Here is a 26,713-nt window from a genome sequence, read left to right as displayed (position 1 = left end):
GAGGAGCCGGGAAGATAAAAAATAGCCGTGAAAAAGGGATGCTGCTGAACATGAGAGGAAAGAGCGGCAGGGAAGCAGAGGGGATGCATTGCTTTGGCTTGAGACTTGTCTTAGGGCTGCACGGGGAAATCCCCGAGCTTTTCTGGGGTGAAATGTTTTAGAAAAAGAAAGGTTTTGCTGTTTGGATCTGCTCCTGCCTCCGAGCTCAGTGACCGTCGGGTCGCTGCTTTCTGCGGGTTTCCGAGGTGGCTTTGAGACCTGGGGGCAGCCCCCGGCCGCCGCGGGTGCGATGCGCAGGTCTCGTCTCGCATTCCTGCCTCAGACAAAGTGGTTTGCAAGTCAAGGCGAGTTTTACCTCTGTGAATGCAGAAAGCAGATCGCTCTCCTCCTTTCTCTCTGCAGCCGATAGGCGTTAGGGACTGTTTGTGCCTGGATATTTACACTTTCCCCAAAGAAGAGCCGGTAATTGTGGTGCTTTTGTGAGAAGGAGAGTAAAACAGAGAGGGGAGGAAAGGAAAGAGATAAAATGAGAAGAAAAAGATAAAATGCAGAAAGGACGAAAGGAGAGAGGAAAAGAAGAGAAGATAGTGAAGAGAGGGAAAGGAGGGGAAAAGAAAGGGAAAGAAAGAAAGACATAAAGAAGAGAAGGGAGAGAAGAAATAATAGGAAAGAAGGAGCTCAAATAAAGCAGTTCCCCATCCGTTTCCCAATAAAACATCCCTTCTGCGGGAAGGGCACTGCACTGGCGGAAAGTGCCTCCCCTCGATGCTCTGGGGGCATCGGGGCCACCCGCGGCTGCTGCCCGGGGCTGGCGGGGCCAGGGTGGGTGCAGTGGGATGGGGATGCGATGGGACAGGCGAGGCTGCAGGGCTGGGGTTTGGGTTTGGGGTACTGAGACAGCAGGAAATGAAATCGGCCCTTCATTTCTGAAAGTTTGTTCCCAGGCTGGGGGAGGAGGGGAAGAGGGAGAGGAGGGTATCCCAAGGAGAAACACGTGAAGGAAGAGGTGTCCAACTGCAAGTTAACGCAGGCAGGAGGGAAAGCAGCCCAAAACTCACTGCTGCCACTCAGCATTTTCTATTCTTGTCCTACCACTAGTGACAGATGAAGTTGGGCAGTTTTCCATCTTGATATTTAACATGGATTTATTCTAGATTCGGGGAACCTTTTCTAGCAACAGGAATTTTTATCCAGACAATGTATGCACATTATCCACCATCACTGGATATAATTTTCAGGAAAGGTTTCAGATACTGAAGTTTTTATCTTACTTCAGTTGTCCAAAAAGTTGAACGGATATCTAGATGAACAGTTGGATAAAGATGTTTCTCTTTGCTGTAGCTTATGCATGTCTGATCAAATATGTGCCATGAGAATGGGCTGGGCTGAGGAGAAGGAGGCAGAGAAAGAGAGTGCGTGACAGAAAGAAGCAGTGGTTATTTTATAAACACCAAATCCAGTCCATGTGTGAGCCATTGTCCAGGGCTAGAATTAAGTGATTGTAACACGATAGCGCTCTGTTATTGTAAACAGGACACTCTGTATTGCTATTGCTGCCCCTCTCGAGAGGAATTTTCAGTCCGCGATTTACAACCTTCAGACAGGGAACAGAGAAGCCAAGACCTCCTTCTTGAACAAAAATTTGCATCATCTAATAAGGACTCTGAAAAAAAATCCACCTTTGCACTCACAGATATTTTTCCCACCGGCTGGGTTAAAGTAGGATTACAGTAATAAAGGATTCGATGGAGAAAAAATGGAGGGGGAAATTCAGGCTCTGTAAACTCTTTGAAGGAAAATATAGAGCTCAGTTTTTAAGATTTTCACTCAGATGTATCCGCAGAAGTTGAACAAGGTGGTTATAGGTAGTACTTAGGAAGCTTCACGCTATCAGATTATTGGAGGAGGGAAGGGAGGGGAATCTTCCTCTCCAGATTTTCCAAGTATATCTGGAAACTCATCACCTTTCCCCTCCCTGCACACACACCTCCGCTCCTCCTCCTCCTCCTCCTCACTCACGCTGCTACTACGTACTAGCTAGAGACACGGAAAGTTAAGTTGCACCAAAACACCCAAGTCTCTTATAAAGTAACCCCTGGTATCACTTTTAACTAAAGAAGTCTAGTAATTAAAAGTCTGAGTTGTTTTTCCACGTTTCCGCATGCAGTCCTAATTAAATCTTTACGATCCTCTCTGTGACTATTAACTGCCAGCATGCTGAGCGAATATCCTGTACAAAAACCCAGCAGGAGGGCGTAATTAGATAGAAAATCAGACAGGAGTCTTCTCATTAACTACAACAACTAACCCACGTTGCTGATGGAGCGAGCTGAGCGCACGCACACGCATAAAGGGTGCGCGCCACCATCGACTCTAGAGATAAGGTGAGATTAGGAGGAAAGATAGGGGGGAAAAAAAGAAGAAAAAAGAAAAAAGGAAAAGGGAAGGTGGTGTTTCACGTTTACCTCGGTTTCTGTGCCATCGAGGTGCGCCAAGCTGCGCTCCAGCAGGCTGCAGGATTTGCTCATCATCCCTCGTTGGGAGCTGCTCAGGGAAAGGAGGGAAGACTTTGTAATTTTATTTTGTGCCCTTTAGGTATGTAGCCTATTGATTATGAGAGAGAGAGAGACACAGCCATGCCCAAACACAGCACATAAGGCACAGCTCTGTTTGTGCACTCGTTTGAGGGTGGATTCAAGGTAAATGAAGGGAAAGCTCTCATAGAAAATATTGTTCCATCGTATTTTGGGGAGATGTAATTTTCTCCTAAACCACATTCCATCTGGAATGTCTCCGCAGAGCACAGAGACGGAGATAAGGGCCGGATCCGAATAAGCTCAGCTTCTCGGCATAGCAAAGATAAAGTTAAAGTCATGGTGAAGTGATTCATTGCTTTGCTGGAAAGGTGCTTTGCTTATCAAGGAAAAACGTGACAACTCCCCAAATATGCAATAACACTGAAAACCCCAAACTCTTTAGTAAAAACAATGGGAAAAAATAAAATAATAAAGCAAATAAACCCAAAGGTCCCCCTTTACCTCAGAATTTACCCTAAAACGGAACCTGTCAGAATTGTGCTATAAATTGTTCTCATGACACCACTTCTTTTTCGGACATGGTTTTACTGTGCTGAACACAGGCTCAGCAGTATTTTTGGTTTGTTTGGGGAGGTTTTGTATATCCCACTTTCGTGTTGAGAAATGAAACCCCACATTTGCTGTGTCCTCTGTGCCCGTCTTTGTTCTCTTCCCTGCTAAAGAAGTTAATGCCATAATAACAGGTGTGCTCCTCGGCAGGCTGGAAAGAAAGGGGGGAAAATGGGGAAACAAGGCTTTGAAATTCGGAGACTTTTTTTTCCTAGGCAATCAATTTGATGGTTCATACTTTTGATAACGTGTATTCCTGCTCCTCCCTCCCCGTCCCCACTAATTCAGGACATGGAAGCAACCTCGGGAGCTGTAAATCTCTTTCTGCTCGTCCCCTGTACGATGTGGGCGTTGCACAGCGCTCCGAAAGGCTCAGGCTTTAATTAAAAGTCCATAATGTAAACTATGATATATAAAAAGTAAATGGCCCTTGAATTAGTAAGATGTAGCAGGGTTAAACAAACAAACAAACAAAAAACGACAAAAAAAAAAAAAAAAAAAAAGAAAAAGGAGGAGGGGGAGGAAAGGGGAGGGAGCATTTAAGTTGTCCTTAATCGTATTCATTTATGTCATGCAATAGATCTTGCAGATGTTGCCAAATTGCCACATTTTCAAAGGAAGAAATGGAAAGCTTTATGGAATGCAAAGAAGTCTATGTGATATCTATGTTTTATAAGATAACAAAACCAGTATTGCACCCCATATGCTTCACACCTCCTTTTGTTTTATTAGAAGACTATATAATTTGTAAGAATTTAATTTCCTTGTCGATTGGGGGAAATAATAATAACAACAATAATAATAATAATAATAATAACAATAAAAAAATCCCTCCTCCCCTAGTGAATTAATATAAATGGAAATAACAGGGACTCCAGTTTGGAATGACATGATTTATGTACGTGATTCTTTAATATCCAGTCAATTTGAATAGTGATGTTTTTATATCCACAGTCAGTTGAAGATGCCAATAACAGCGGTATGAACTTATTGGACCAGTCTGTCATTAAAAAAGGTATGGATTATTCCAACAAGCTAGACAAACTTTTACTGTGTAGTGATATCTTCATGATATATTTTGACTTTGGGGCAATGAATTTCTCCGGGAAGCAGGCACCCATGGCAGCAAGATGAATAGCGGATTGGATCAGCAGATAGAGTGAAGGGATAAGACATGAGAAAGGAAAAGTTTATATCTCCCCGCCTCCCCAGCCCTTCAAAGGGTTTAATTACACGAATCCTCTCTAATGGGGCACCCCGTGCTCCAACGCGGTTTCCACCGCCCCCCTTCCCTCCCCTTCTCCCCCCGATTCTCTTCGGTGGGGACCCCTTGGCTTTTACTGGGGGAAGGGGTTGATTCCCTTTGGGGCTTAAATGCATTTCCCAGGCGAATCAAACGCGGAGAGGAGAGAGAGAGAGATGCCCATGGAAAGGCAGACTCAGCCCTACGAGATTCCCCCCTTCCCCCAAGATTCCCCCCTTCCCCGTGCCCATTTTTTACATCTTTCTACATATGCGCCCATGATTTAGTGCAACTGCAGAATCACCCCATACTGTTAAAGCGAATGTGATATTAACAAATGTTTGCAGTCTCTTGTACAGCTGTAAGCAAAATAATTAACTAATTAAACTAATTAAATGTAATTACAATAACTCATTTTGGGCGTATTGCAGCTGCTTAATTTTTTTACATTTCTCTGACAGTCACTCGAAGATGCTTGGCGATTAGTGTTGTGTTATGCTGATAGACATTAAACAGATCACACGCTGCAAATGGAGGGAAAGCTATCTTTAATTATCTAAGGAGTTTCTATTTCTAGATTCAATTTTAAGTAGCAGAGATGAGGTTTAAAAACGCTGTCCCTTATGCTTACTATCAACGGCACTTATCTCCAGGACCTTGTTATTTGTCAAATGCGCACAAATAGTTTAACAGCGACGATTTTCTAGGATGTAAAGCAAAATAACAGGGAGGGTGTTTATGTAAAATGTGTTGAAGGCAGCATGAGGTCTTTCCGTGTATTTATTGTTTGTTTTGTTGTTGGTTGTTTGGGGTTTTTTTGTTGTTGTATTTTTTTTTTAATTTAAATACCCATGTACGTCTCTCACACACAAGATCAAGGTCTGGTTATTTGAGTAAGGACTAATGAAAACTTGAAGACCATTTGACAGCACCATTTATGACTATTGGTCGAAAGGTCGAAGGGTTTGGTGGTTTTTTATTAAGAAATAGAAAGTTACTTAACTTTAAAAGGAAAAAAAAAAAAAGGGTTGCATGTTTCTGCTTTTTTGGTTCAGTTTGAATGTTTCGTGGTGTTTATACTCAAGGTCTGTAACCTGACGGTTTCTGGTTGTATTTTTAACTTTTTTTTTTTTCCTCACTCTCCTCCCTCTTCCCCACCCCCACTTGACACCTCATACACTCCCTCTTGGGTGCCTTTGATTAATTGGCACTTGATTTGTGGTCGAGAGACTCCTTGCTAAGGTTGTTCCATGATGGTCTTTTGCAGAATACACAATCCAAAATACTCTATTTTTTTTCTTTTCTTTTTTTTTTTTCTTTTCTTTTTTTTTTTTCCCTTTAACCCGCAGCCCGCCTGTGTCTCTCCCTCCTTCAGCTGACGAGGACAGCGCAGACATTCCATGTGCGTGCTGGGTGGTGCAATTAGACAGCGAGTAGCACTAGAATGTCAATGCCTGCAATTATTACGTATTAGGTAGAGGTTTTTATATGCATTAGGCATATATTTAGGTGCGCTTCGTGTGTGTGGGCATTGCAACGGCCCCAGATGGAGCAGCTGCTGCCCGAAGAGACCCAGTCCCATCTAGGTGGGATTACTTGTGCCTATTTGCAGCCAGAAGAGATACTCTGAGTTAACACATGATGAACAGGAGACACATGCTCTTTGGAAATAAGGTTACTAAGAAAGAGCCCGAGATGCATTTGCAACTCTTTAAAAGTCACTGCAGCAGCAGCATTTTCTTCCTTAGAAGTAAGGCTGAGATCCAAGAAACTTTCCAGCATAAAGGAATATTGTATTATTCTTTCATTCTTTTTTTTTTTTTTTTTTTTTTTTAATTTTTGGCTTTTTGCACAGCGAGTTTCCTGGGTGCAGAGGAAGAGAAGTGGGTAATAAATAGCAGGTCACATTTGTGGCAGTCAATATTTAATCAGGACGGGGGAAAGAGCAGCACAGCATTCAGTATCAATTTCGCTTTGTTCCCTGCAGTTTGTAGCTGTGAGGGTGTGCTTTGAAACAAGAACAAGTTATTTAAACTCTGCGAGTCGTTCTTGCAGGCAGATGGCACGGATAGATGGACAGACACACAGGTATTGACAGATTTTTGTGCAGTGGAGCACTCCTGTGGCTCATATTCTGTAGAAGAGGATTGCAGGGGGTCTGCTCCACCCAATCCTAGCTCAGTGCCTAAAATTCTTTCATTGCAAAGTACTGGGAAAAGTATGATGGGGATTTGAAGCCTAAACTTAATTATATCACCCAGGCTGTGTCTGTTCCTTTATGGCCTCTGAGGCCTGCAGAGGGAATTATGTCTCTATGCAAAAGGTTTGCCAAAATATTAAGGAAATTATATCGGGATTCATACACGGCTATTGATTTATCTCACGTATCGATCCCACACAACAGCTTACATATACCCAGGCTCTTGTTATGTTTGCTATCCGAGCTTACTTGACATTTCTGAAGTAATTTAGTTAAGAGGAAATGAGTTGTTCCCAGTAGAGAGAGCAAACGAGTGGAGTGAAGGTAGCCAGCGTGATAAATGGCTCTTTCATTTGGAGATCTCCAGAGCTCGTTTAAGGCTAATTTTCTGTATTAGCCCCCTTTGAGCTATTAATGCAATAGGCAGGGACCGTGGCCCCTTGTCTCTTAGCTGCCCCATTAGAGCGAGCATTAAGCTACCAAGCCTGAACTCCGCCGTGGTGGTGGTGGCGCTGAAATAATGAAAGGTGCTTTTTAAACTCCCCTAATCTAAACTGGCAGAGGGTGGTTAATACGATTTGAAGGGGGCTGGTCAATGAACAATCAATAAACTAATAATGAGAAGGATGCGGTACATTAACAGCCTAAAAATCCAACGAGACATTAAAAAATCATCTTTAACTCCCACTTCCATTAAGATTTGGGTGGTGGAAGTGGGAGGGAGGGAACCAGATAAATCATCAAGATGATAATAATCACCAAGAACATTAATATCAGATTCAAGTCAGCTTTCAGAGCTTACCGGCTGCACGTTTTGAGGCCTTTCTCTCGATTTTTGCTGAAATGAAGAGAAGTATTGCCATGTGTCAGGAATAAAAGATCGGGTCCCCTTGTCAAATGCTCATCTGAAATTTCCTTGGCACTCTCTATGGTGAAAGAAGTTGTCTTCCTGCAAAACCTTACATGGCCTGAGTCCCAAGTTAATTTTTTGTGACTCTGGGGCACAGTCAGTGACCTTAAAATTATTCTGATGTATTTATTTACTTTCAGCTGTTTCTGACGATCGTCTGCACACTCTCATCTGATTTAGCATGAAAGGCCATTTTAACTTGAAGACCTTAGTTCATGGTCTTGCAATCACGCTCCGTTGTCCCTCCCATTTTAAGGAAACACATGAAAGAAGGTGTCTTAACCTTTTGTTTTTAGCTGTTAATAATCCAGCACGAGTTTCCTGCCCACCCCTCGGACCAGCTGATCAATGATTAACTGAGAACCACTCTGGCCTCAGTTTTCAGGTGATAGATGTGGGGCCCAAGAGATGCTGCTTCAATGCCGCTCGGTTTCGTGCTTATTCCCGGGTTACCCACTGAACCTGAGGATCCCCTTTTAATTAAATGCAAAACAGTTTCGAGGGAATACATTCCACCTTGAAATTCAGCCCCAGCTTTCGGTGGGGGAGAGGGGCTGGAGGAGAGCAGGGGACGAGGGGGACAGAAGGAAATGCGAGATGAACGCGCACTTTTTGTGTTTGTTCCTTAAAAATTAAGATAAGATCCGGGTCTCTTCAGTTTCAGCATCTGAGGCGCTGCTCCCGGACGTTTTAGGCTTGGCTCCTGAGTCAGACCGAATCACCACTTACAGCAAAGTCCTGTTGTTAGCAGGGATAAAGAACTTCTTACTCATTTAAAGCCCAGGCAGACTAAAAATTTTGAAAGTAGTTTGATAGTACTTTTATTAGTAATTAGGTTACCCACGACGTTTTTTGGTAAGAAACACGAGAAATATTTCTTCTGATTGATAATTTAACTGACTCTTCGACTACGATATTATTCAGCTGGGTTATTGCAATGGTAGCCATAGTTTAAACCCTTATTGAACAGCTGTTTGCAAACATAAGTCTATTATTTCTTTAGTTTTACTGTCGTCAAAACAGCTTTTTTTCACCCCATCTCCACTTTGTGAGCATTTTCACACGTTTGTGGCGAGCAGCCCAACAGAAAACCACCACCAAAAAAAAAAAAAAAAGAAAAAAAAAAGGAAAGAAAAAGCCTAAAACTTAATGTATGCACAGAAAATTGTAAACATGTAAAGAACTGAAAGCTTCACGCTGAGTTTCGCCATGCTCCATTTCCCCACCATTTCCTGCTGTCGTTCTAAAGCGATCTCACTCATCTAGAGATCCCGTTTGCAGGAACAGTATGCTTATAATTACTAACAAATCAAGCGGCTACTGTTGCTCTCCCGGTTTATTGATAAGCTGAAGAGAAATGGAAGGGGGAGAAATGACAAAGAGGCTGGAAGTAACCACAGGAGGAGAGAAATAAAAAAAAAAATAGAGGGAAGAAAAAGAGATAAAGGGATAGAAAAGGAGAGGGGGAAAAGAGACAAAGGAGGTAAATAAGAAAGATAAAAGAAGGGAGAAAGCAGAGATTTTGAAAAGGGGAATTATGTATTTGTGAGTGCTCACACACACGCAGCAAGTAGAGTTTGGGAGTGAAAGAAAATCGAACAGTTTCTGCTGGGGATGACAAGAACTAAATGGGATAAAGTGAAAGCAGGGGCGGTGGGGACGCTGCGTGGATACGTGTGTGTTATTTTCTGTGTCATTTCAGCAGTTGTGGCAGTCCCTGACCAACTGGGGAAGTTGACATTGGCTAAAAATACACTGTGCATTCGGGTTTATTTACATAGGCGCAGGGATTTGACACATGCAGCCGCACGCACGGACGCGGAGATCTCCTCACCCACGAAAGCTCCACGTTCTGTTATCTCTGCTGATGTCTGGGCTGTGCCTGAAAAGCTCCAGCCATGATAAACATATAGATACGATATAGATAGAGATAATTCATTCCATGGCAAACACGTTTTTTTGAGGCAGCATTAGGTAATTTACAGAAGATATAGAGCCCAGATAGAATAGATCTCTCTGAAGCTATGAAATTGCAATAGATATGCTTACACCGCCTGGCAAGCCTCTCAGATGGGTTCAGAGCTATCAGGCTCCAGCTGATGGGTTTGTTCATCCCGTCCTTTTCAGGGAAACACTGCTAGGAAAAGAAGCCGAGGAGCTCTCGGCATAGCAGGGAGGGGAGCCAGCCTGCTTCCCAACAGCAATTTGCAAAGGGGGGGAAAAAACCACCGAGCACGTGAAAATCCATAATTCAAAGGTTAACTAATGTAATGAGTGCTCCAAAAGGCCAAAGCGAGCGGGGTGAGGTACATTTAAGCATTGCTCGGGTCCTTCTCTCTTTAGTGAGTTTGGACTAAGATCAGATGTTCGTGGAATTGCTGCCTCTTGTTTAATTTCTCAGTTCACTGGACAGTGACCTGATAAACTGGTCACTAAATATAGCCACGGTAAAGGTGTACTCGAACCACAGAGCCCGTGTGCTTGTCCCAAGGAAAAAAAAATGCCAGTCATGAAAATCTGTCTGGTGGCACTGCTTTTATCCAACTTTTTTTTTTTTTAATTTCTATTTTTTCTACCCGACGCTTCACTCAGACAGATCATTGTGCATGAAACAAGAGGTATATTTATGTATATTGAGGGGGAAAACACAAATACAATTTCTTGGTCTGCTGGTACTGACTCTGATATACAAACCAGTCTTTTCCTATAGAATCAATGGCAAAAAAATCCTAATAATATCAACGAAAGCGGGAGCGGGCCTCTAACTCTTTTATAACTATTTCTGAGCCATTCTCAAACTATTTGAAACCACCTTTATGAGCTGCATAAAGTGCCTAACTAAAAATAATAGAGAAATAGGAATCCATTTCACTTTCCGATTCCCTGAAGTCAAGCCACTCAAAATAATTTGTTTATACTGGAGACTATATACCAGGCATTCGAAGCAATATGTATATCTAAAATCGACATGCCTTTTGGTTTTTAGCTGTTATAGAGCTTTTATTGTGGGGGTCTGGTCTGGCAGTAGGAAATGATCTGCAATAAAAACAGTGAAACACGGTTGTGTCTATTCCATGCACTGAGGTTATAAAATTGGCAATTGCCCAGTAGTTAGCACTTGGTAATATATTAGGATACCCGATCTTATTGTTTAGCAGCTCCAGACGACTTAAATATCCGCTCAACCCTAATGGTTTGATTCTCCAGATATGTTGCAAATAAACAGGGCTTTTATGACTTAACTGACATGTATTATAACTACCTAAATAGCTGGCATATGTGCATAATAGAACCTTATTATTTGCCGAATTGGTTTTGCAATTGATTGAGTGGAAAGGGGAGATTGTGGAGCAGTATCTGCTTGAAGAGGGTGTGTAATCAATTAGTCTTCTCCTCTGAAACATGCCCGCTGGACTGCCAGGGCTCTCCCACCAGCGAAAGCCCCAATTTCAGCCTATATTTTCTATAAGGAAACTCGTGTTGCCGCAGATCCGAGAGGAAGCTGCAGTAGCAGCTGTCAGCTCTTATTAACTCCTGCATAAAACATACCTTAAGTATGGTTTGTTATCAATTACTTGCAGAAATGAAACAACTGGGAAAATGCAGCGAGGCTCCCTATAAATTAAAGTGATTGGGTGATTGATTAGAGCACCTGCTGTAAATCATAACAGTTACACACAATTATGAGGGAGTTATTTAAGTTCATTTGTAAACAAAATTCATGTCACGGGGGAATTGCTCTCAGTTTTAGTTCAACCAATTTTTTTTTGTTTATTTCTGAGTGTGTCTGGTTGCTATTATAGGAATTTGTTCGTTATAATCCCTTGGTTACTCTTAAAATAACCTCACTGGTTTCTCAGAGAAAAGAAAAACTTATTTTTATCTTGGAGGGAACAACATGGTTTTATTTTGTTTAGTTTCACTTTATCGTTCTCCTTTTACTTTTCCCTATAACTACCTTTAAATACGTGTTGCAGTAACTAAATCAGTTTTATTTAGGGGCAGGAGAGTTCCTTCTAATTCACGGACAGCACAATATGATCAGAGTGGAGAGCACCATGGTTAGACCAGATATTTTTTTCCTGGTGTTCATTTTTCTGAAGGAAAAGACTCATTTTATTTCATAAACTAGACTTAATAAAAACACAAAGCAATAACAGAGCTGTCTTCTCATTGCTGTATCCTCCAGCCTTGATACTTATTTAAGACAGCAACTCCCTTTGTGTAGTGAATTTATTCCTGGCTCAGCTTAGCAGTAATGGAAACATTAGCCAAAAAAAAGTAAATTTTCCTCTTTTTTTCCCCTCCAGAAAGGCGCTGTCCGTTGTACAAAAGGCATCGGGGGGCTCTGGGTGAGACACAGGCTCAAACCCGAAAGTTGCCAGGTGCTTGCCAATATGTATTTTATTTCCCAATGATCAAACCCTGCATAGAGGCTGTACTGTACCACCCTTCTCTCCATCCATCATCCATGGAGCACTTTCCTAGAGGTTGGGGGAGCAGCACCCTTTAGGTTGCTGGAGGTAGCCAGAGATTCAAAACTCCCTTTCATTTTGCTGTTCTGTGCATGTCAGAGAGACTGTGGTTACCCTGTGCTCCTTCGCGGCCTGATGGTTTCTCTCTCCCCTCCCTCCCCTTTTCTTTCTCCAGTTCCGGTTCCTCCAAAATCTGTTACTTCTTTGATGATGAATAAAGATGGCTTCCTGGGTGGAATCTCAGTCAATACCGGAGAGGTGTTCTGCTCTGTACCTGGCCGCTTGTCTTTGCTTAGCTCAACTTCAAAGTACAAAGTAACTGTGGGAGAAGTTCAGAGACGCCTTTCCCCTCCAGAGTGTCTGAACGCGTCCCTCCTAGGAGGAGTTCTTAGAAGGTAAGAGGCAAACGTGTGCATGTGTCTGGGCCTCCATGCATGCACCAGAAACCCTTGGTCAACTGTACAGGTGATTTCAGATGTGCATTGATCCTACTGTCAGAGCCTGTGCGTGTAATGCTGGTGATAAGGCAAAAATATGCTGTGTTTAAACATTGGGATGAATATATGGAGAGTAGAGAAAGATTGGGCCTTGTTTAGCCACAAATGAAGGAACTGAGACAGAAGGACTTTCTCCTTGTCCTTGCACAGACCTTCTATCTTTTCTCCTCCTCACACTTCTCTCTTAGAAAGTGGACAAAATAAAATGCCCTGATGGGCTTGCTTCAGGCTGAACTGCAAGTATTTCAGGAGCTGATGTATTTCTAGGGATTTCCTAGATAAACCCACGAGGTTTGCTCTGTATGGCAGTAACGATCAGGCAATTATGTCAATTATGACGCGTGGTGTCACACAAGAAATTGGCAGGGATCTGATAGGCAAACTGTAAGGTAGGCAAGAACCTGACTAAAGAAAAGCCACCAGCAGGTAGCCCTGAAAGTCAGAAACTTTGTGCTTCATACAGAGAAAGTTGCTGCAGCTCACACCTGGTCTAGAGGCCTTTGCTGCTTAATATTTGTGCAAATCACCCACTAATGTCCTGGTGGATTTTGATGAAGACCTCAAAATAGTTGGCCATGCTGGTACTGAAGAAAGTGAGGAGCAAGGAATAACCTTGAGGTTGCCACTCCCTCATAAAGAGTGGGAGACTGGGCTTTTATGTAGAAGCAGCAAGAATTTAAGCTCTGAGGCCATTAGCTGGAAAGGCTAGCAGGGAGAAAGGGCTTTTTCTTCTTGGCAGTGCCTGAGGGACTGTGAATTGTCAGCTCGGCTTGTCTGTAAGAAAGGTGAGCTCAGGCTCTGTCTCCAGTCACAACAGGGGAGAAGCCAGGAGGTTACAATATGAGGAACCAGTTCACACACTCAGGATGAGGGAGTACAAGATTTCATTATCTGTGTGTGAGGTAGACACCAGACTGGAATAAAAATCCTAACTGTTAAACAGAGACAGATGCATGCAAATTGACAATGAATAAACTTCAGATCATGTTTAAAAGTTGCTGATCTTAGAGGAGGAAATATCTTGAAAACTCCTATAGCAGCAACTGGCATACGTTGGCTCTCAGGTGCTGTAAAATAAAGTCGATGTTTGGGGTTCCCCCCTTGCCCCCGCAAAAAATTCTGTGATCGCGTCAAAGGCTCTGGATCCGTGTCTGGAGATGAGGGAGAAAGCTCTGCTACATCTGGCCAGACCCAAATACCCACGTGAGAATTGGGGTCTCCTAAAATAGCTGCTGTTCCATGTGAATGTCTGTAATCATTGTTCAGCTGCCAGGGAGAGCAGCAGAGATTTTTACTTACAGATGCAAACCTGCCTGCTCCTTCTGTACAGCTACAAATGGAGCAGGGAGAACATCCGAGAGATGCTCTGTAGAAAATAGAATTACCAAGGTAAAGAAGCATTATTATTGGACTTCAGCAGATTTCTGGACGTGGCCCAAGCCATAATTATTGGCTGCTGCTGACTTCAGTTCCTATCTTGAATCTAAATTTTAAACAAGGTTTTGGTTCAGAGCAGATGAGACGTAGAAAGCTGCTCTCTTGCAATTCTGCCATCCAGCCCTATTTACTTCGATATAAAATAGTGGGAAGCCAGTCTGGCTTCTCTGTAGTTCCTGATTTCCTTTCTCTAAGTGCGACTTCTAATTCTTAAAACAAATTTTAAGTAAGAATTAGGAGAGTGTTGGGATAGACTCCTGAGTGTTGTTCTTAGGTGCCAAAACTCTCCCTAACTTCGCAGGTGGCAAGACTTCATCCCTGGGGGTTTACATATGTATGGGCGTTCGAACAATAGCTCTGAATTTCTCACTCGCCCTTTTATTGCCCTTATCAGTAACCTCCGACAGATATTCCAATCTTCCCCCAGGCAATCCATTCCCTCTCTATAACGCACCCTGCCTCAGGTGAGCTCTTCCTCTCAGCATCGCCTCCTCGCACAAGAACACGCTCACAGGAGGGAAACAGTTTAATAAATATTTCCCTCCTCTTCAATTTATCCACAGGCGCACACACACCCCCTTCGAACTTTTCAGATTTTTTCTTTAATCCCCTCGTCTTATTCTGGCTCTTTCCTGGAATAACAGAGGGTTTAATCCTCCTCTACCTTCCTGCCCATCCCTCTACTACATCTTAATACAAGTTGGCATCATACCCACCTGCTCTCTAGATCAGGACCTTTCCATTAATTATTGCTGTTTGGCGTTCTTTGATTTCCCTGGATAAAATCGGGAGAAAAATGTGTTCATCCCCACTTCTACCCCTTGGGTGAAATTAAGAAAATCCCAGCAAACCCGAGCAGAAATCAACACCCCCAGAGTCCTTCACGTCGAGTGAAAACCCTCCCAGGCTTCGCTGTCTGCACAGACTAAACGTTTCTTCCAGGAACACTGCGGGGTTAATCACGATGTTAATTTCTTTGCAATTCTAGAGCCAAATCGAAAAACGGGGGGAGATCTTTGCGAGAAAGGCTAGAAAAGATCGGTTTGAATTTACCAGCCGGCAGGCGTAAGGCCGCAAATGTCACTTTACTCACCTCCCTGGTGGAAGGTAAGCCGAGGCTCGCAAGTCCCTTCACACCCCTGCTCTGAGCTCCTGTCTGACATTCACAAAGAAACCCCACAAAACAAACCCCAAAACCAAACAAACCATAAAACCAAAACAAACAAGCAAACAAACAAACAAAAAAAATCAATAAAACCACCAACTTTTGGGATCAGGTGGGAAAACCTTGCAGAGATGAAAATCAGGGTGGGTTAGGAGGAACACCGTCGCGGTTAAGGATCCCATTCCCAAAAATGAAGTCACTGGCTGGAGGATCACTGGTTCCTCTTGGTGGCAAGAGCGAGGGAGCGTGTCCGTGTGTGTAGGTGTGGATATGTGCGTGTGCATTTGTGTGCATGTGTAACTCTGCAGGGCAGCCCCACTCCTCGTCCTATTCATTTCCATTCTGTGATCTCCGACTCCAGATCTCCATCCTCCTGATAATTCGCTCTTCCTGAGCTGATTTATGGCCACCACAAGATGCTCAGTGAGGAAAAATAATGCAAAGTTACTTTTATCCCCCTTTTTTGGTAAGAAAGCAGAGAATTTAAGAGTAGCAGAGCTCGATTTCCCTTAAGGTGGCTGGAGCTGAACAAAGAGACCAGCTACTCCTCAGGAAGGAGAGAGGGAAGGGCAGAATGAAGTTTCAACTCGACTAATGTAATTTTGGTGGCCAGCGTGTTTCTTTGATTTGTTGTTACTGTATCGACAAGGAAAACTTGGAGCCACTAATAAGGGTTATGCGCGAGTTTATGCTAAGAGAAGTTGGACTTCCTCCAAAAGAAACCTAACAGGAATAGTATGGATGCAATTATGAATTATATGTATCTGCATTACACACACACACACACACACACCGAGAGGTGTATAAATAATCCACTTATCTCTTCTGCGTATAAAGCGAGCACAAATATTTGCACTATATATTAACTTTTCCACTCTTTTGATTGAGTTATGTGAGCGACACGACCTTGCCGCTTGCAGAGCTGGAGGAAGGCTCGCAAAAAGAGGGGCGTGAGTTCCTCCTCCCCCGAGAGTGCAAGGCTCAGGGTGGGTTACGGGGTGTAGCTATGGAAGGTGTGAAGCATTTCGGGTGCCCCTGAGCGCCCTGTTAGCGCAGCTTGACTCCCACGGCGTGTGTGGAACACCGTGCCCTCTGCTCGCAGCAGCACCAGCCCCTCCCCGAGGCTGGTGTGAGGTTCAAAAGCCGGCGGGGTTTTGTGCAGTGATGCTAAAATCTGTGTCAAGCGTGCAGCAAGGTGTACATTCCCCTCCTCTCCCCTGATTCCCTTACAAATCAACAGTTTGCCTCCAGAGAGTTCCCTCCTTTTGGAAGAAGCTGCACATTATGGAGTTTTACCTCCTTTTTCCTTTTTTTTTTTCTCTTTATTTTTTCACCTCCTTCCTGCCAGCAGCCAGGCTTAGCAGAGCTGCTCCTGCATGGCCAGGAACAGGAGCGCTCCGGTCGCTCCCGGCCCGCGGTGCCCGGAGGCTGCCCGGGAGGAGCGTGCCCGGCTCGGGAACCCCCGCTCCAGGCTCTGCCGGGTGCCCTGGCCTTCATTAACCGGTTTGATGATTAGCGAGAGCCATTGGAGAGCAGGAGATGACGTTGGAAAGCAGCTCCGGATGGTTAAAAATAACGCGGTCCTGGAGTTATTAGACATACCTGCTTGCTGGAAATCTTCCCCCTCGTCCCTCGGGCGATGCTTTAAAGGGTTTAACGCTTTATTCTAGAGGGGCTGAGCTATAATCTGGTGGAATCCCTCTAGAGTCTGAGGGGTTTTTTTCCCCCCTCCTCTTTTCCTCCATTCTGCAGCTACTGTCTTCTTCTTGTGGCATGAAGTACATCAGTAGGAGTTGGATGACACAAACCTCTGTAGGCAAGAAACCTGAAACCAGGCAGGCAGGGAAAGTGAATTAGAATTAGAGTTAGGATAATAATTATTTTGTTCACAGAAAAAGTTGCCATTAGCTGTTATCTTTCCAGCCGGCAGACAAGAGTTCTTGTTGCATGATGGTCAGTTAAAAATGCAGATTTTTAAATTGCCATCGGGCTAAATGCAGTTATCTCCATAATTTTACAGATGTGGTGATAACTGTGATAATGATGCAAGTGCCCTGTGTGGGAATAAATTGTGTCTATAACGTCCCACAAAGAATTAACATTAACTAATTAATAATACATCCACATCTGTAAAATTTTGGACAACGATCTGAGGTATTGAAACAGGAATGTTTCTCTGCTCTTTAGAGAAGTTTGGGTCCTTAGTTTTTCAGGATTTGACCAGCTTCCTCTTGCATTTTTCCTTGGTCCAGTTAAAGTTTTGTGTGCGTGTGTGTGGTGGGTGTGTGTGTGAGCTCTTCCCTCCGTTCTGCACAAGCAGCTGATGGGTACAGACCCACACAAGAGTGCAAAGACAAACCCCATCAGCTCAAAATCTGTCCCATCGACTTCTGTTCCCCAAAATAGGGCTGGTGGGGGGAAAACACACCACTGGAACCTGTCCCTGAGGTGGAATGGGGGATGAGAGGTTTCCAAACACGGCTCAGAGGGGCTGGTGTCCCCAGGGGAGCCGCGGGCTCCGCCCGGTGTCCCGGCGGGTCGGAGCCGCCCAGCCCGGGGCCGGCGCTGCCCGGAGGGGTAAATTCCCATCTCGTTCCCTCCAGGTGAGGCCGTTCATTTAGCTCGGGATTTTGGGTACATCTGTGAAACGGAGTTCCCAGCCAAAGCTGTTTCTGAGTACCTGAACAGACAGCACACGGACCCCAGCGACCTCCACTCCAGGAAAAACATGCTGCTTGCTACAAAGTGAGTGCCAAATTTACTCTTGTCCTTCTGCCCTTCTCGGGGAAAATTCTCCCTGGCCTCAAACTCTTCCTCTGAGCCCGTTTGGAAAGCGGACGGAATTTCCAGGCTCTAAATTCCAAGAGCCCCGCGGGGAGGAAGGATGCTCAAATCGCCCAAAGGACCTCTGCACCCCTTTGCAGTGGGGATCCTGGCAACAGACCCTGCCGCTATAGAGATTATAGGGGTTGGTCCCCCAGCTGTTGAACATCACTTCCAAGCCATCCCCAGTTAAAGAATTTTTTATGTAAATTGTAACAAATAGTTGTATTTTGCTTCCACAGCGTGTTTGTCTGTCCCTGCTGCTGCTCACACACACCTGTCTGTCTGCTACCAAATTGCAATGCCTTTCCCATACGATTTAATTAAAAAAAAAAAAAAAAAAAAAGAAAAAAAAGAAAGAAAGGAAGAAAGAAAAGCCCACCAAAATGCACTGCTAATTATTCTCGATTTGGCCCCCCCAACCCATTTCTGTCCCTTGGGACTTCCTCGGTGGGTGTGCTGTATGTGATGATTTACACCAGGCTGTGCCTCCCAGGCTGCTCATGGGTGCTTCATGGTTTGCTTGGGTTCTCGGCAGTGGGTGCTGAGTGTTCACACATCTTTGTCTGTCAGGAATGAAAAGGGGGCAAAAAAAAAAAAAAAAAAAAGGAAAATCCCAGCCCAAACAGCTCTCATTTATTTCATGCTCTGGGACGTGGCTTGCCTCCGATGACAGTGTAATTTAAAGAAATATATGGAGGGTTGAAAAATCATTTGCTCAAATTTGTCCAGATGTTTCTTAGACGTGATTGGAATTTGATTGCCCTTTTCCGCAGGGTCAGAAGATATTAATGTCCCAGAACTTTAATTGCTCGCAGACCCTGCTTTGCTCTTTGAAGATGTAAAATGTTGGACTCATTACTGTTTGTTCTCCAAATTCAAAGTTTCCTCTCTTGCACTTTCTTAATGGATAATACACATAGAAGTAGACCTTTATCTTTCCTCACCCTCTGAAACCTTTAACCCACTGGGAATTTCAGAGAATTTCAGAGGATGAGAGCTGAATGTCTTTTTTAAGGGTTTCTTCTTTTTTTTTTTTTTTTCTTTTAATTCTGGTCTTTTTTATCTCCAGTCCCTGGGTAGGCACCTGTCTTTAAAAAAAAACTGATTCCTTTGGGTATCCTTAAAGAAACTATTCCTGTGGGAACCCCACCAGCCTCCAGGGTTTCTGCATTGCCCAGGCATCTGTTGACTTGAAGGTCTTTTGGACCAGAGTAATTTAAAATAAAATGTTTATGTGAAAATTCATCAGAAAAATCAAATCAGATTTTTCAAAGGTGCAGACAAACAACCAAGAGCCAGGTGTCAACTCTGATGTGGTAATTGGGGTGCCATGCCCCCAGAATAAAATGGGAAGTGCTTGCTTGGCTTCTCAGGCCATGAATAAGCCAGCATGGAATCCCAAAATCCTGATTTTTCTCAGTAAGGTGCCTGAGCAGTCTCAGAGGTTGTTTTAGCCCTTCCCTGCACCAGGCCCCTGTGGCACCCAGTAGCTCTCAGTGCATGGCTGTGCTTTCCTTCAGAAGAGTATTCCTGGGAGTGCCTTGAGCCAGGGTCAGCCTCCAGGAGGATGGGTGCTCAGCAGATCCAGGGCACATTTCCCTTTCATCCTGGTTGTTTCTGAAGGCACCAGGCAGGGCTGGGTTTTCACAGCGCTTCAGAACCATCACTTTAATCAGAACAATCATTTGAATCTCCAGAGCTGGTGCTATCCCCTGGAGAGCATCATTCTGAGCAGGGAGCTGCTGGCTCACCCTGGCTGGTCCCTGAGAACCTCTGGGGGAAAGGATGGTGGCAAAAAGGTCCCATCCCATGCCTTGGGATCAATTTTAGCCTCATCCTACCCTTTTGGTTGTCACAGAGAATTGTTGGATGAGCCTAACACCATCTCTTCTCTCTCTTTGCCTTTCTCTCTTCCCTGCAGGCAACTTTGTAAAGAATTTACAGATCTCTTGGCCCAGGACAGAACGCCCATTGGGAACAGCCGGCCCACCCCCATTTTGGAACCGGGCATTCAGAGCTGCTTGACTCACTTCAGCCTCATCACCCACGGCTTTGGGGCCCCCGCTATCTGCGCTGCCCTCACGGCCCTCCAAAACTACCTGACTGAAGCTCTCAAAGGCATGGACAAGATGTTCTTGAACAACAACACTGCTAACAGGCACACATCTGGCGAAGGACCAGGTAGTAAAACTGGAGACAAGGAAGAGAAACACAGAAAATGAGAGAGAGAGAGAGAGAGAGAAAGAGAGAGAGAGAGAGAGGAAAAAATTAGAATGAAAGAAAGGAAAAGAGAAAAAAAAAAAGAAAAGTTAAATAAATAAAAGGAGAAGAGAGAGAGATAATCTTTTAAAACAAAACCGTCTTAATTTTAGCTTTAAAAATACTGGATTGGGCTTTGGAAGAATTCTATTAGGTAGGACAAAATAATAATAATAATAAAATAAAAATAATAATAATAAAAGAAAGACAATAATCTAAGATCAGAGGAGCACAATGGCGCAAGACCAGTGGTTCAGAGTCTCTTGCCAGGAACATGTGAAGACAACCACCAGGATTTTTTTCCCCACTTCTGTTCTTTCACATTTTTTAAATAATGATTGGGGGGGAGGGGAATATAATAATAATTAATAATAATAATAAAAGAAAGAAATGAATAACTTATTGGAAGAAATCGGAGAAACATTTTTGGTGTCAGTGCTTTGATTTCTTGAGCTGCATGGTCTGTCTTGCTATCATTTTTCTTTTTTATTTTATTCTTTTTTTGCTTTGAACAACGTCCTGTCTCCACCTAGACTAAAACAATCTTCCAGAGTGTTCCTTTCTGAGCAACCCCATGGCCTCATTCCCCTCAGCTCTTCCCACCTCATCTCACCACCCTGGTTCTGTCTAGACTAGGAAAGGAGGGGAGCTCCCAGACCCCTCACCAAGCCATCAACACCAGCTGCCTTCACAGCAGCGTGAACTTAACTTTAGGTGCCACCAGAAGGGGACGTTCGGGGTCACCGTGGCTCGGTTGAATCTGCCAGCTCTGTTTTTTAAGAACTGTTTTGTGTGTCTTTTTCCTGGTCTAGACAGACTCTCTGTTTAGATTGGCAGCGTTTACAGGTGTGTGTGGGTGCGTGTGTGCCTCTGTGTGTGCATCTGTGGATGTGCACACCCGGCTCCCCAGAGGGGCGCGGGGATCCCACGTATGTTTGTGGATATATATGTATATATGTGGATATATACATATATATATATATATATAAAATATGTGTGCGTAGCCACGCATATTAATGCATGCAAACATACCTTTGTAATTTAGTAATTCTGTCTTTGATGGTAAAATGCCTTGTCTATAATGGGTTGCAAAATTTTTGGAAGTAAGGTCTAGTACAATGTCAGCGCTATCTGATTTCTTAGTTTTCTGAGATCTCCTCTTTTTCTCTAGGGAGTTTTATATTCCAAACTATGCCAATGTTTCAGTCCTTAATTTCCTTGACTAGTGTGTGTGAGAGAGCTCTTCCCCCATTTTTAAAGAACTGTTAACAACAACAAAAAATGAGTGATATGAGTATGTAATTCTTTCTCAGGAGTATGCACTATTTTATTTTCTTCTGTTTCCTAAAGCTTTGCCCGCTTGGCTTATGAGCTTCTTCAAAGAGGACTAGAGATCCCTACACAATATATCAGGTACAGAGAAAAAAAATCCACAATTCTGATATTCTGATACTTTTTATTTTTTGCTTTTTTTGCTTTTTTCAAATCAAAGCCAGTTGTTACTGAATTCTGTAGGTGCACTTCTTTAAAGAAGCTCAAAGGGAATAATTTGAACAAGATAAAAATATAAGTTGAAATCGAGGTGTACTGTTGCAAAGAGAATAAGAGCTGTGTTGAATGTTACGGCACTTGCTTGGCACTAGGGTTTTGTACCCAGGGAGGAAAGAGTTGCCATGTGAGCTGGCTCCTCGTGATGGGAGTGGGGAGGGTTTGCCAGGGAATATCCTGATTTCTGAGCTCAGTCTGAGGAAATCTGTTTCTCTTAGAAAGCTTTTTTTTATTTAAAAAAAAATATCTTGTGACTCTTGCTTTGGAACAAGTCGGTGTGGTGAGGGGGGCAAAAGCTTCTTAACTCCAATGTTTTTCTTGGTGGTTTGGTGTCTGACAGGATGTCTTATGCATATGATTTGGGGTGGTGGGGGTGAAGGGGAAGTTTTATTTCTTTCCTCTCTCTTTGTTTTCTTTTTTTCAACATACATTTCTCTGTCTTCTCTGGTAAAAATAACGCTGAAGTGTAAGGATATGAATCTCTGTTTGCATTCTGCCATGTCGGGTAATTGCATGTGTTTCTCAGTGGGGTAGGGCTCGTGCACTAACACATCTTTTTACTTATGTCAGAACTGGGTGTGGGTAAATCTCCTGGAGTCTGGCAAAATTCCAGTGGGGTCAGGCCTTCCCCTAGGATCCCTGTGAAAGCTGCAGGACACAGTCCCACCATCCCATGCAGGCACACCTGAACTCAAAACAAGAGAGAGAGAGAAACCTTACCCTTCCCTTCATTTTGAGATACCTTCCAAATGGATAGTGAGGGAGAAATAATTCTGCAATGCTCTCAGCATCCCTTGATGAAATGTTCTCAAAACAAAAGAGCAAACGATCCTCTTGTCCCCTTCAGTGCCCTTGGCTCTCTGAGACATGGTTACAGCTTGCTCTGCTTTTCAAATCTTCATGCAGCCAGGTCTCAGCTCTTGTTCTCTGCTTGTGATTTGGGCACATGTGGCAATAGAAATCCAGGGATCATCCAGCCCCTCCTGAGCTGCTCATCTAGCTTTAGTTCTTCTGGGGCACTGGGGGTTCTCCTGTGAGAAAATAGGGGAACTGAGGCAGGCAGCCTTCTCCATGGATTGTTGGGATGAGTTGGAGGCAGTCTTAGACCCTGGCATGTCCCTGCCAGTGGGTTTGGTTGTGACAGGGATTGTCACATCCCTGTGGATGACACCAGAGGAGGTGTGGTGGTCAAACCATGGGTCCCCCACCAGCAGGCTGGGGACTCTCAGACTGAAAAACAACATCCCCAGTCCTCCAAATCTTACCCCTTGCCAACCACCCCTAAGTTCATCAGGCTTCTGGAGAAGGACAATCCAGGCTCCAATGTAGGGCATGGCCCAGCAATGATGCAAGGGAAAGGGAAAGAGGGAATTTGGGGAGGAACAAATGGCCCCACCTGGAAGCACAGCTCCCTTCTCTGCCTGATGGGAATCTCCTGTTTATAGGAGCAGAGCACTAAGTGTTGGATGTTCCTTTGCCTTCCCCCTGCAAACAGGATTTGTGGGTTCAGCCCTTCAGCATCACCCAGCCCAGTGGGGCTTCTGGGTGTGGGGAGACCCCAAATTAGCTCTCAGTCTTCCCTGCATGTGCAGGGCCATGGGAACCTGCCCCCTGCTGCCCCAGAGCTTCCAGCTGAAGTCTTTGGGGCCATGTTGGGAATGGCCTTTCCTTGTGCTTGGGGAAATGGAGGGGATTCTCCTTTTAACTGCAGAGGACAGTGTCCCACCACCACTGTGGGTTAGTGGGGAGAGGGAACTCTTGGAATTTCCTGGGGAAAGATTTGCATGTGTGAGGGCCTGATCCTGCTGCTGCAGAAATCTTCCCTAGACACAGGCTTGGTCACCTGGACCATGACCTAAACCTTGAGCAGGTTGAGGGAAGAGTTTCAGTCTGTCCCTTGTGCTTTCTACCTGGAGGAGACAAATTGCAGTGCTCAGGCAAGATAAATCCAAATTCCCACTGACTGCAGTGGGATGCCCTCCCCTCACTTGCTCCCCAAAGTGTGGAGACAAAATTCATGAGGTTTATGACTTAATGCAATCAGGCAGGGAACAGGAGAGGAGCACATCCCTCTGTCCTTCCCCCCAGCCTAGTGCTGGTCTCAGAGGGAATTGTGCATTGCTTGGTGGCTCCTATCAGTGCTGAGTACAGAGGTCCCCCCCAAATTAAACCCAGCCTCCCTCTGGAAGGTATTTTCCTGCTCCCCTCCACTTTCCCAGCCTGACTACTTCTGTTGGCGGGGCACCTCAGACGTTTATCTGATAATTGAGTTATTAAAAGATTTGGTTTCCTCGGGATCATGAATCAATAAACAGGAGGATTAACAAGGCAGCTTTGCTTTGTAACTCAAGGGAAAAGTTTGAGGAGAGACCATGAAAAGTTTGTTTTCAAACCAAACAGGTGGGTTGCTGTAAATTTTATTTCATTCTTAGTCTCACTTCTTTTTTTTTTTTTTTTTTTAATACCAATTCTTTATTTGCCTTTGGAAAGGTCTTTACTTTCGTACGCTCCCTGACTTTTTTTTTTTTTTCCTGGTTGTTATTCACACAAGATGTGATGGAAACAAGAAGCCAGTTTCATGGGAATCCTTTTACAACCCGATGGTTTCTTTAAAAATCGGGTTGTGTCTTGTCCCACCTAATAGAAATTCTCTGTGAGAAGCTGTTTAAAGTCCCTTTGCACCCCAGACCAATCTCTCCCCAAATCCCCAAATTTGCATTTGGGGCTGGGAGGGAGCGGGGGAAGGATGGTTTTAAGACCTTTAGCTGTGCCCTCAGGGCTTATTCCCTTCTCCTGCTCCTCTCTTTCTGACCGGTTTATCACACAGACCTGTCCGGCTCTGTTTTAATACATTTCTCGGAGAATTTGGTGCTTGTTTCAGCTGCCGTAAGCATTTACCAGATCGACCCAGACAACCTCCCCCTCCCCCCGGCTTCCCTGTGTGAGAGAGACCGTAGGCTTTTTACAAATAGTATATTTTCTTATACAAAGGGAAAAAAAAGTAAAAGAAAACATCCCCAAACACACTGGCAAACGCCTGAACATTTCGAGAGAGACGAAACACTGTGTGCCAGCAAGAAATAAAGGCAAAAAAAAAAAAAACCAAACCCAAACAAACGCAAAGCTATGAAAAAACGAATGAGAAACTGGAAAGATGAAAGATAAAAATAATAAAAAAATTCTCCTTTTATGCCCCAAACGATCCCTTTCACCTCCTCTTCTTGAAAAATCTGACCATGCAGTGAGAAATATCAGTTTATCGACTCTTCCTGAGAAGAAATGCGGAGAGGCATTCAGTATTGAGTTTGTATATATTTATTTATGCTTAATTTAACGGGAATGTGTAAATATGGCGAGCAAGTAGTTTTTGGGTTATTTATCTGTGACTCTATACCTCTGTGAATGGGTGGGGGAATTTAAAAATGAAAAGTATAAAAAAAAAAAAACAAACAAAAAAGAAAGAAAAAATAAAACCAACAAAAAAAAATCCCGCTTGACTAGATAGTATCCTATCTGAATCTTTTCTGTTCTTTATAGACAAGCTGTTATGGTAATGGGTAGAAATTGGTTTCTTGTCCAGTGATGACCTGATTTACATAAATAATAAGAATAAGAATAAAAAAAAAAGAGATTGTTGTGTTTTGTTGTATTTTCCTCTTCAGTTTTTTTGAATGTTGGTGCTGCTTTGATTCTGCAGACGGATTTACTTATAATGCCAAGAAGTCTTTATTTTCCCAATCTAGGCTTTGGGGAAATTCAGGACATGTCTCTACATAAAAAAAAAAAAAAAGAAAAGAAAAAAAAAGACAATAAATATTGCTTCTCAGAAATGTTGGTATTTTATTTCTGTCTGACTCAAAAGTGTCCATATTTTTTCCCCACTCTTACCTCTTCATTCTAAGCCGACCTATAATAAACCTCATGTCATGTTAACGTGAGCTTTTGTTTCATTTTGCTTTAACCAGCTGAATTCGGAGTAAATCTTTTTCTTTCTAAAGTATAAGCTGTTAAAGGAAAATTTTATGTAAGCCTGCAGCTCAGCAAACTTTTTTTTCCCTCCCACCGCTATGTCATTGTAACTGTACATTTCGCTTATGCGTACCTGGATGTCTGTAAATAGGTGCATATTTATCTATTGAGAGATCGGGAGTGATGTTTGTATTCACAGTGTGGGTTTATTTTCTACCTTTGGGTCCACATTTGCAGCACCAGCAATTAGCAAAAGGAAATATTCAAACGAAAACTTCTTTCTCCCCCCTTCTCCCCTTCCCTTCCCCACCGGTCCCAAATCGGATTTATTTAGGTTTGTAATCGCCGCAGAGCTGAGGGGAGATCCGGATCCCCAGGGCGAACCCGGAGCCACTCCGGAGTGACTCTGGGTTTTCCCTGCGGCTGGGAAAAGGAGGAGGGGGAGCAGATTAGGGCCTCATTTTTTTTTTTTTAATTAATTGTTTTTTTTGACTGGTCAAAAAGAAAAAAACACCTTTTTTTTCTTTTCTTTTTCTTTTTTTTTTTTTTTCCTGGAAAGGACTGTCAATTTAACCCTCCGCACAGTCACCCTGAAAACAAACACACACGTGCGCTCGAACGGAGCCCTGAGGGTGGAAAACCGGTTTAAAGCCTCTCTTTTACTGCGGTGAACTATTTCAGTCAAATACCCGGGCTGAAGGCTCGTCTGGGTTGGGGTTTATCTGCTGGTTTTTAGAGAGAGCGGTCGGTGGTTGGAGAGGGCAGACGGAAATGTGCAGGAGCCCTGACAGGCGGTGGATCGGTTTTTGCAACTTAATATTTCTCTCGGAGGGGATGGGGGAATAGCGAGAATGAAATCCATCCCCACCTCCATCTCCCAAACTACCTCCCTTCTCCCTCTCCTTCCAGCTTGGACTACAGGAGCCGGCTCAGCTGATCGCCCACGGTGTCCAAAATAAATCATCATCTTCATCACAATAAAAAAAAAAAAACCAAAACAAAACCAAACAACATTGCAAACGACGACCCCAAAGTGTG

The 26,713-nt window shown here is 43.8% G+C and overlaps 1 protein-coding gene across 2 annotated transcripts in view; it reads left to right on the top strand.

Annotated features, from left to right (window-relative positions):
* The window catches only part of TFAP2B (transcription factor AP-2 beta), a 32,347-nt gene extending 6,745 nt beyond the window's left edge, over positions 1 to 25,602 (top strand). For both annotated transcript variants that reach the window (XM_054629833.2, XM_054629832.2), the window contains 5 exons: positions 4,101 to 4,161; positions 12,150 to 12,369; positions 14,897 to 15,015; positions 17,677 to 17,818; positions 19,821 to 25,602. In XM_054629833.2, the coding sequence (XP_054485808.1) occupies positions 4,101 to 4,161; positions 12,150 to 12,369; positions 14,897 to 15,015; positions 17,677 to 17,818; positions 19,821 to 20,121 (843 nt within the window). In that variant the 3' untranslated portion in view covers positions 20,122 to 25,602. The remainder of the gene's footprint in view (positions 1 to 4,100; positions 4,162 to 12,149; positions 12,370 to 14,896; positions 15,016 to 17,676; positions 17,819 to 19,820) is intronic.
* Positions 25,603 to 26,713: the final 1,111 nt, after the last annotated feature.

This window comes from Agelaius phoeniceus, chromosome 3, assembly GCF_051311805.1.
Source record: "Agelaius phoeniceus isolate bAgePho1 chromosome 3, bAgePho1.hap1, whole genome shotgun sequence".
NCBI classification, from domain to species: Eukaryota; Metazoa; Chordata; class Aves; order Passeriformes; family Icteridae; genus Agelaius; species Agelaius phoeniceus.
The sequence above is the reverse complement of the archived record's forward strand: the minus strand, read 5'-3'. Positions and strand labels throughout refer to the sequence as shown.